Below are 11,257 nucleotides of genomic sequence, written 5' to 3'. Positions count from 1 at the left end.
AATGCATTTTTAGCTGTGAAAATGACAATGGTCCCAAAAATGTGTCAAAATTGTCCGAAGTGTCCGCCATAATGTCGCAGTCACGAAAAAAAAAAATCGCTGATCGCCGCCATTAGAAGTAAAAAAAAAAAATTCTAGAAATGCAATAAAACTATCCCCTGTTTTGTAAACGCTATCAATTTTGCGCAAACCAACCGATAAAAGCTTATTGCGATTTATTTTACCAAAAATAGGTAGAAGAATACGTATCGGCCTAAACTGAGGAAAAAAAATGTTTTTAATATATTTTTGGGGGAATATTTATTATAGCAAAAAGTAAAAAATATTGCATTTTTTTTTTAAATTGTCGCTCTACTTTTGTTTATAGCGCAAAAAATAAAAACCACAGAGGTGATCAAATACCACCAAAAGAAATCTCTATTTGTGGGGGAAAAAAAAAGGACGCCAATTTTGTTTGAGTGCCACGTCGCACGACTGCGCAACTGTCAATTAAGCGACGCAGTGCCGAATTGCAAAAACTGACCGGGTCCTTTAGCTGCCTAAAGGTCCGGGTCTTAAGTGGTTAAGATAACTAACATGTTCTGCCTAGTCCTCTCCTATGAACAGGAAAATAACCCAAATGTCAAGATTTAAGGAGCGGTGTCCGTCCATGGACGATAAAAGAAATTAGGATTTTCTGTCTTATTTTCAGATTTTTGTTCTTTTGAATGTTTGGATTTTCATTCTTATTTTCTAATTTCCAAATTTCTAATTTCTGAATTTCGAAATGAGTTTACAAAAAATGTAAATTATGCAGAATATACAGCCTCATGCTCTATTCCATGCTGAATAAACTAAAATGATTATCTTAAATAGAAAACTATCTTTAGATATTACTCCAAAAGCATTTTATTAAAACATAAAAAAAAAAATATTTAATCATTTTTTTTTTTAAATCATTGATTTTTATCATCCCTGCAATAAATCTATGTATCTATCGATCTATTATCTATATCAGACCTGGGCATTATACGGCCCGCGGGCCGCATACGGCCCGCTTACGTTCTTCGACCGGCCCGCGCAGGGAACAGCTGTGCCTGGCAGAGTGACGGCCCCTCCGCCAATGAGCGCCCGCCTGCGAGTGACGGCCCCTCCGCCAATGAGCGCCCGCCTGCGAGTGACGGCCCCTCCGCCAATGAGCGCCCGCCTGCGTCACCCTGCGGCCAGCCAATGGGAGGAGGCGGAGCGCTGCGGGAAGAGTCTGCGGAGTCGAAGAGGTGTGTGGAGGACTGAGGCAGCGGGTGAGTGTCCGGGGTGGGGGGAGGGGAGCTCCGAACCAGTGTGAGGGGTCCCGGTTGGGTCATATGTCTGTGTCAAAGAGCGGGGGCCTGCCCCCGGATGTATGGAGTCTTCTCACCCCTCTTCTCCTCCTCCCGGCCTGGGCCCGGAGCGTGTACAGGGGAGCCGGGGACACCGGATACAGCACCAGGGATGTGATATATACATGTGATGTCACCGACTCCCCATGTGGCATCACCCCCCCCCCCCACGTGGCATCATTCTCCCCAACCCCCCCCCCCCCCGTGGCATCATTCTTATCTCCTCCCCCCATGTGATGTCACCTTCTCCCCATGTGGCATCAACCCCCCCCACGTGGCATCATTCTTATCTCCTCCCCCCATGTGTCATCACCCCCCCCATGTGATTGATGTCACCTTCTCCCCATGTGGCATCAACCCCCCCCCCACATGGCATCATTCTTATCTCCTCCCCCCATGTGTCATCACCCCCCCATGTGATTGATGTCACCTTCTCCCTATGTGGCATCACCCCCCCCCCCCACGTGGCATCATTCTTATTTCCTCCCCCCATGTGTCATCACCCCCCATGTGATGTCACCTTCTCCCCATGTGGCATCAACCCCCCCCCCCCACGTGGCATCATTCTTATCTCCTCCCCCCATGTGATGTCACCTCCTCCCCATGTGGCATCACCCCCCCCCCCCACGTGGCATCATTCTCATCTCCTCCCCCCATGTGTCATCACCCCCCATGTGATGTCACCTTCTCCCCATGTGGCATCAATCCCCCCCCACGTGGCATCATTCTTATCTCCTCCCCCATGTGATGTCACCTCCTCCCCATGTGGCATCAACCCCCCCCCCCACGTGGCATCATTCTTATCTCCTCCCCCCATGTGTCATCACCCCCCCATGTGATGTCACCTTCTCCCCATGTGGCATCAACCCCCCCCCACGTGGCATCATTCTTATCTCCTCCCCCCATGTGTCATCACCCCCCCATGTGATGTCACCTTCTCCCCATGTGGCATCAACCCCCCCCCCCCCACGTGGCATCATTCTCCCCAACCCCCCCCCGTGGCATCATTCTTATCTCCTCCCCCCATGTGTCATCACCCCCCCATGTGATGTCACCTTCTCCCCATGTGGCATCACCCCCCCCCCCACGTGGCATCATTCTTATCTCCTCCCCCCATGTGTCATCACCCCCCCATGTGATGTCACCTTCTCCCCATGTGGCATCAACCCCCCCCCCACGTGGCATCATTCTCCCCAACTCCCCCCCTTCCCAATCTCCTTGCGGGGGCCTTGGGGAATGCTGCAACAAATTAAACGGCACAGGGGGATTAGGGGGGTTCTGCAGCTTGCAGCACCCTGCCTAATCCCCCTGTGTTGTTTCATTTGTTGCAGCATCCAAATCCCCCCCCTGTCCCCCTGTGCCATTTTATTTGTTGCTTACAGCCTGCAAGCAAAAAATAAAACGGCATTGGTGGAGGGGGGGGTTTTTGGGGGTAATCTATGCTACAAATCTGTGAGAACTGCTGCAGCTACATAATGAGGGGGAACTGCTACCTAATATAGGGAAACTATGCTACAAATATGGGGGAACTATGCAACCAACCTAATACTTTGTTTTTGGTTGCATAGGCAGCCCTGGGTGCACGTGATTGGATCCTTGTCACAACAGGACTCTAGGTCTCAAAATGTCTGCTAAAAAGAGAAAGGTAGATGCTGAATGCAGAGTCTTCCAAAAGAATTGGACTGCTAAGTATTTATTTACCGAAATCAGGGGTAAAGCCGCGTGTTTAGTTTGCGGGGAGCAGATCGCCGTTTTTAAGGACTACAATTTGAGTCGGCATTACGAGACAAAACATGCTGCAAAATATAAAAACTTGACTGACGCAGAAAGGGTGCAGACTTCGGAAGCTTTGCTAGCCAAGTTGCAAAAGCAGCAAGGCTGTTTTACAAAACTTCACGCAGCCAGGGATGCAGCAACCCAGAGCAGCTTTGTGATATCCCACAAAATCGCGAAATACAGTAAGCCGTTCTCAGAGGGGGAGTTTATCAAAGAGTGCTTGGTGGACTCTGCAGCACTAATATGCCCTGAAAAAAAAGCGGCATTTGAGCAAGTCCCGCTGTCCAGGCGAACCGTGACTAGAAGGATCGAGGACATTGCGGGGAATTTGGAGCTTCAGCTGCAACGTGAAGTGGCACGTTTCGACTTTTTCTCCTTGGCTTTGGACGAAAGCTGTGATGTCCGCGACACAGCCCAGTTACTTGTATTCGTCCGCGGGATAACCCCCGAGTTCAAGATTACGGAGGAGCTGGCAGCAATGCGGTCGATGAAAGGAACGACGACAGGGAGTGATCTGTTCATGGAGGTAAATGAGTGCATGGACAGGCTGGGACTGAAATGGGACAGACTGACAGGCGTCACAACGGACGGATGTCCAAATCTCACCGGAAAAAATGTCGGACTTTTGAAACGTATGCAAGATAAAGTGACTGAAATCGACATGGATCAGAAACTGGTATTTTTGCATTGTATTCTACACCAACATGTGTTATGCAAATCAGTGCTAAAAATTTACCATGTCATTGATGTTGTTACTAAAATAGTAAACTTCATCAGGGCAAGAGCATTGAAACACAGACAGTTTGTCGCACTATTGGAGGAGCATGAGACCGAGCATCGTGACATCGGCTACCACACAGCTGTCAGATGGCTCAGTCTGGGAAAAGTGCTAAAAAGAGTCTGGGACCTGAAAGCAGAGATTCGGGAGTATTGTGAGAAGAAAGGCAAAGACTTCCCTGAGCTCTCAGATGAGGACTGGATGGCAGATTTTGCATTTTCTGTTGATGTGACTGCACAGATGAATGAACTGAACACCAAACTGCAAGGCAAGGGCCTTTTTGTTCATGAAATGCACAGCCTGGTGAAGGCTTTCATGACAAAGTTACAGTTTCTTTCAAGACAACTGGAGAGCAATAATATAACTCACATGCAAACCCTGAAAGAAGTCACACCACCAGCTGATCACCTCCGCAGGTACTCATCCATGTTGGGAGCATTGCATGGTGAGTTTTCAAGGCGATTTGAAGATCTCAGACAAATCGAAGACAAAATGTGCCTGATTTCCTCTCCCTTTACCTGCAGTGTGGATAATGCACCCAGTGATGTTCAACTGGAACTCATCGACCTGCAGTCTGATGCAGTACTGGCAGAGCACTTTAAGTCAAGATCTCTGCTAGATTTCTACTCTTCTCTCAAGGAGGAGAACTTTCCAAACATGAGGAGACGTGCTCAGAAGATGTTGGTTCTCTTTGGCTCTACATACGTATGTTTGAAAGAGAGGGGATGACAATATCCTCACATGTAGTGTGCATGTGGATATTATAAAGTTAAGAAAGAGTGCCACGTCCTAATATAAATGATAAAGGAGATAACTAAGGGCTAGTTTTTGGACTTTTTAGGCACAGTTTGGTTGGTCAGAATATAGTCACACAAGGAGAGATTTTTTCTCTAAAAAATAGGTTTGTTTATTTAGATATAAAATATCGTAATGTATATAGAACAAAGAAAAAAGAAAAAAAGGGATTTTTAATACAGCTTACCTGTAAAATCCTTTTCTTGGAGTACATCACGGGACACAGAGCGGCATATTCATTACTAGTGGGTTATATGGAGTACCTTCAGGTGATGGACACTGGCAATCTCAAACAGGAAGTGCCCCTCCCTATATAACCCCCTCCCATAGGAGGAGTACCTCAGTTTTGTAGCAAGCAGTATGCCTCCCAAAATGGTCCCCATAAGAGGGGTGGGAGCTCTGTGTCCCGTGATGTACTCCAAGAAAAGGATTTTACAGGTAAGCTGTATTAAAAATCCCTTTTTCTTTCTCGTACATCACGGGACACAGAGCGGCATATTCATTACTAGTGGGATGTCCCAAAGCAATGCTTACAATGAGGGGAGGGAGACATCTTCCCAAGACAAAAGGATTTAATTTAGAGATATACTCAAATCATAATAAATCCAACTTAGTTGAGAAAAATAAATTTAAATTTTTAAATTTTACTCAAAAGGGAGCCCCCGGAATCCGAGGGTCTCAAACTGCAGCCCGCAGCACTGCCTGCCCAAAGGCTGCATCAGTATTCCTTCTTACGTCCAACTGGTAGAACCTTGTAAACGTGTGGACAGAAGACCAGGTTGCCGCCTTGCAAACTTGAGCCATAGAGATCTGGTGGTGTGCTGCCCAGGAGGCGCCCATGGCCCTAGTAGAATGAGCCTTTAATGATAACGGAGGAGGCAACCCCTTCAAGCCGTAGGCCTGAGTGATTAACTGTTTAATCCACCTTGCGATGGTGGATTTTTCAGTTGCCTGCCCCTTCTTGGGCCCATCCGGTAAAATGAACAACACATCTGTTTTCCGGATCTTCTCTGTAGCTTTAAGATAGGCCTTCATGGCCCTGACAATATCCAAGGTATGCAGCAACCCTTCCTTTCTGGAAGTAGGTTTAGGAAAGAAGGATGGTAATACCAAATCCTGGTTTAGATGAAAACTGGATATAACCTTTGGTAGGAAGGAAGGATGAGGGCGGAGAACGACCTTGTCCTTATGCAAAATAAGATATGGTTCCTTACAGGATAAGGCTGCCAGTTCCGATACTCTTCTGGCGGAAACTATGGCGACCAAAAATACTAACTTCCTTGTCAGTAAAACCAAAGGAATTTCAGCCAACGGCTCAAAAGGTTGTTTCTGTAAACTTGACAGAACAAGATTTAAATCCCACGGACAAAGCGGGGATTTAACTGGAGGATTAATGCGTAAGACCCCTTGAATGAAGGTCTTAACCAGCGAGTGGGTGGCCAGCGGCCGCTGAAACCATACTGACAAAGCTGAAATCTGTCCTTTGATTGTGCTTAATGCCAGTCCTTTATCCACTGCGAGCTGGAGAAAACTTAATACCCTATCGATGGTAAACTTACGAGAAAGCCATAACTTGGACTCACACCAGCCTGCATAGGCCTTCCAGACCCTGTAATAAATCACCCTAGAGACCGGTTTCCTGGCTCTGATTAGGGTAGAGATTACTTTCTGAGACAGACCTCTACCCCTGAGAATCAGGGATTCAGCCTCCAGGCCGTCAACTTTAGATGCCGTAAGGCAGGGTGGAGGATCGGACCTTGCGATAGCAGTACTGGCCGTAGAGGAAGAGTCCAAGGGTCTCCCACTACCATCCTTAGGATTAGTGAATACCATGCCCTTCTGGGCCATGCTGGAGCTACCAGGAAGACTGGTATGTGCTCCACCCTGATCCTGCGCAGCAGGCAGGGTAGTAACTGGAGCGGGGAAAATGCATAAAGAAGTTTGAACTGATGCCAAGGGCAAACTAACGCATCGGTTCCGCAGGCCCTGGGATCCCTTGTGCGGGACATGAACCTGTCTAGCTTCTTGTTCAGTCTCGATGCCATGATATCCACGTCCGGCACTCCCCATTTCTGGCAGAGTGTCTGAAAGACCTGTGGATGCAGAGACCACTCCCCCGGCAACAGAGTCTGGCGACTTAAGAAGTCTGCCTGTAGGTTGTCGACTCCGGGAATGAATATAGCCGATATGCAGGGCACATGGGCTTCTGCCCACAAGAAAATCAAGCTCACTTCTTTCTGAGCGGCTTGACTCTTGGTTCCCCCTTGGTGATTTATATATATGCCACCGCCGTGGCATTGTCCGATTGTATTTTCACCGGGAACCCTTGTAGTTTGGACGTCCAAGCCCTGAGGGCTAGTCGAGCAGCTCTGAGCTCCAAGATATTGATGGGCAACTGCTTCTCTGCCGCTGCCCAAGAGCCCTGGCGAGTGCAACCATCCAAAATTGCTCCCCAGCCCATCAGGCTGGCGTCTGTGGTTACTATCTTCCAGGTCACAGGACTGAAAGTCTTTCCCTTCAGGAGATTCTGAGGGTTTAACCACCAAGCTAGACTTTGCCGCACTCTTGGTGAGAGTGGCCAAGGAATTTCTAAGGCCTGAGGCCTCTTGCTCCAGGCTGACAGGATGGCTGCCTGCAGGATGCGAGTGTGGCTCTGAGCGTACGGAACCGCCTCGAATGTGGCCACCATCTTGCCTAGTAGCCGCATACATAGGCGAACAGTTGGCCTTCTCTTGCTTAGAACCATTTGTATTAGCTCTTTGATGGCCTTTAATAGGGGTAGAAACACCCTCTGTTGTTCTGTATCCAATCTCATGCCGAGATAATCCAGCTGCCTTGTGGGCAGGAATGCTGACCTGTCTCGATTTAGGACCCAGCCGAACCTCTCGAGGTACTGAACCGTGAGGGCCACTGCTCTTTCCAGGCCAGGAGACGAATGGTCTACGACCAAGAGGTCGTCCAGGTAAGCCAGGACCGTGACCCCCTGGATCCTTAGATTGGCTAGGATTGGGGCTAGGACCTTCGTGAATACCCGGGGGGCCGTAGCCAACCCGAAGGGGAGCGCCACAAATTGGAAATGACGCTGAGCCACCGAGAAGCATAGAAATACTTGATGTGGCTGAAAAATTGGCACATAAAGGTAAGCATCCTTTATGTCTATGGACGCCATGAAGTCGTCCTTCTGGAGCACGGCGACAGCTGACCGAATAGTTTCCATCCGGAATGAGCGGACCTTTAGATACGCATTTACTCCCTTTAAGTCCAAAATTGGCCTGACATCGCCGTTGGGCTTTGGGATGATAAACAGGTTGGAGTAGAACCCCAATCCCTGTTCCCGGACTGGTACTTCTACTATCACCTTCTGGCATAGCAGATGATTCAATGCCGCCATCAATGCGGCTCCTTTCACAGGGTCGCCTGGTACTCTTGACTCCTGGTAATGAGGAGGGAATTTTAGAAATTCTAGCTTGTAGCCCGTGGTCACGGAAGACCGTACCCAGCAGTCGGGAATGGTGGCCTCCCAAACCTCTGCAGAGAGACGCAGCCTTCCCCCCACCATCGTGGGTGGGGGCGCCCCTTCATAGGGCCGACTTGGGGGCTGGCTTCGCAGGCTTGCGGTACCACTGCTTCTTGCCCCCAGTGGCTTGGCCCTGCGGCTTTTTGTTAATGCCTGATCTTGCAGGAGGCCGTCGATACTGTTTGGTATTAGAGGGCCCCTGCCCCGGGGAGGGCTGGCGCCTAAATGCGGGCCCTCGTGCCTTCTTCTTGACTGGCAAGAGAGTGCTTTTGCCGCTTGATATAGTCTGAATATATCTATCCAAGTCTTCTCCGAAGAGACGTCCTCCATGGAAGGGAACCCTACCAGGAGTTTTTTGCACGGGGGCTCAGCCTCCCAATTCTTCAACCATAAGAGCCTTCTCATATGGATTAGAAATAAGAATAAACGTGACGCCTGCTGGATGGAGTCCTTGATAGCATCCACCGTAAAGCGTATAGCCTTGGGTATATCCAAAATTCCTCTGCCTGCTGGGCAGGGATAAGTTTAAGCATTTGCTTAGTCTTATCTGATAATGCTTGGGCCACTCCAATAGCAGCCACAGCGGGCTGAACTATCGCCCCTGCTGAAGTAAAGGAGGCCTTAAGTAATGTTACCAAGCGTTTATCAACCGGATCCTTAAACACCTGCAAGTTAAAGATCTGTTCACACATGAGATGGCTGCGTCCACAGTAGGGACAGCCCATCTCTTTGAAAACTCTTCCTCTAAGGGTTACCTGAAAAATCAGGTCCTTTAACAAAGGATGTACCGGGAATACCAAATTGGCTTGGGGCGCTTTCAGGGAGCCCAATGAGGATACCGCGGAGGCCAGAGGCTGAGGCACAGGTATCTTAAAAGCCAACCGCACCATATCCGTTAGGGACTGAACCCACAGTCTTTCTGCGTGAGAAGCTGAAAAAGGTTCCTCTATTGTAGAATCCTCAGAACCCAAATGGTCAAGGTGATCCTGACCTCCCTCGTCAGTCGGAGAGGATATCCTCCTCCAGAGACTCAGACCTGGGAGACGGGGATCTAACCCGCTTCTTCCCTGCCAAAGATGCCGTAATTAGAGCGGCCATCCTCCTTTCCAATCCACCCAAGGTGGAGGCTAACATCTCTTCCGTTACATAGGAAGGAGCTGGTTGAGTAGGGCCAGCCATAGCACCTAGCAACCCTGATGGCTCACCTAGGACAACAACTTCCGGGCATTCCGGAGTAGTAGGGGCCACTAGATTTTGGATATCCTCAGAGCCCAATGGAGAACCTTTTGGTTTTTTAACCGTTTTAGCGTTCTTAGCGCTACCTGCACCCTTAGGAGCCATAATATACAAATTCTGAGGCACTCCGCTAGTATACAACTGACTGTAATAGCTGGAGAAAATACACATATAATCAAATAAATGTGAAACAATAGGATAGGGTAATGTTAGAGGGACTCCAAACCTCCCATAACCTATAAAAAGGGAAAATCAATACTGAGCCCCAAGGGCTTCAACCAGAAAAAATCTTTTTTTTTTTTTTTTTTCTTTTTTTTTTTTGTCTGGTATTGACCCCCTAATGCTGGGCTAGGTGAGCACCCTAAGTGTTCAAAGGCGCTGCTTAGTACACAGGCTTGAATGCAAACTTTTAAGCCAGAGGCTCCTTAGTAAGGTGTACTTCCCACAACTGCCACCGGGTGTCACTGTGCCAGAAAGCTCTGTCAAACCTTCCTATGCTGTAGCCAGCATCGCTGCTCCGTGTCCCCTCACAGCCTTTACAGACTGAACAGCCCTCCAGGATTTATCCTCCCTGTGTGCAGGGGGGAGGAGCCGTCCGGCGTCAACTGCCCCCTCCCCGCAGCACCGCCGCGTATGCGCGCGCACAGATAAGTAAAAGCGCGCGCACGCGCGCGCGCGCGTCAAACGCCGCTAGGGGAAGCAGGAAGCCATGTGGAGAGGAGACACCAGGACCTTAGACGCTGGAGCAGCAGACACAGGTAAAAGGGAAGCTTTAAACTGTCTCCCTAATGGTATGGTTCCTTCTCTGTGGAACACCCTGCCCAAAAAAGGCCCTCCTTGTGACAGAAGCAGCAGCAGCCTACTAGCCCAGCCAGGGGAACTATACCTGGGTGTTTTGAGCCATCCCGTTTGAAAACTTTGTGGTTCTCCTTTGCCCATGCACAGAGGCATAAATAGGCTGCCCAAGAATCCCCTGTAGGAAGCCTACTGACAAACCAAGTTCCGTAGGCCCCCTGCTTACCTTTCCACGCCGCAGGGTATTGCTCTGCAAGAGGCCCAATCTTCACCCTTCACCGTGGGTATGGTCATAGACCTTCAGGGACTGGGGTCTTAAAAGAACACCACAACCTGGACCTATACAGCACCACTGGCAACAGGTATTCTCTAGGTTAGAAACCAGACCTGGAACCCAGGGTCCAGCCCTCCAAGGAGAGGCATTATAGGCAAAACCCCATCCACGAATTGGGGCCCGGGTACCGTCCACTTTGGCTATGAAGCACCTTGGACGGATCCGGTCAGCTGGCCCTGGTCCCAAGGACTACTACAGGCACAGCCTCAACGTGCACCAACACCTAAGACACTGGCGAAAAAACTGAGGTACTCCTCCTATGGGAGGGGGTTATATAGGGAGGGGCACTTCCTGTTTGAGATTGCCAGTGTCCATCACCTGAAGGTACTCCATATAACCCACTAGTAATGAATATGCCGCTCTGTGTCCCGTGATGTACGAGAAAGAAAATTAATTGCCGTTTCCAGCAAAAGACTATCTGAAAGGCTAACTAGGCAAGCCTATCCATAAACGTTGACAGGAATCATACATAAAATATAACAATGTATCCACAATGAGATTGAACACTTCCAAGAAAAATTGGAATAAGGTGCATAAACATAATTAGTAATCCTGTCAGGTTGTGGAAATGCAGGCAAAGATATGTCTGCGGTGGTATGGCTTGCTGCGTTGGTAGACTCGACCGGTTTCGCGCTTTAACAGCGCTTCCTCACGGAGTCAGCAGTGTG

General features: G+C 49.1%; 1 protein-coding gene across 1 annotated transcript; it reads left to right on the top strand.

Moving 5' to 3' along the window:
* The first annotated feature begins 2,982 nt into the window (after nt 1–2,982).
* LOC120946242 (general transcription factor II-I repeat domain-containing protein 2B-like) lies at nt 2,983–4,766 on the top strand. The gene has a single exon (XM_040361072.1). The coding sequence runs from the start codon at nt 2,983–2,985 to the stop codon at nt 4,639–4,641; it is 1,659 nt and encodes a 552-aa protein (XP_040217006.1). The 3' UTR covers nt 4,642–4,766.
* The last annotated feature ends 6,491 nt before the right edge of the window (nt 4,767–11,257 follow it).

The sequence above is a fragment of the Rana temporaria genome, chromosome 7, assembly GCF_905171775.1.
Source record: "Rana temporaria chromosome 7, aRanTem1.1, whole genome shotgun sequence".
Taxonomy (NCBI): Eukaryota; Metazoa; Chordata; class Amphibia; order Anura; family Ranidae; genus Rana; species Rana temporaria.
Note: the sequence above shows the minus strand (reverse complement) of the source record. Positions and strands in the feature narration are given on the sequence as shown.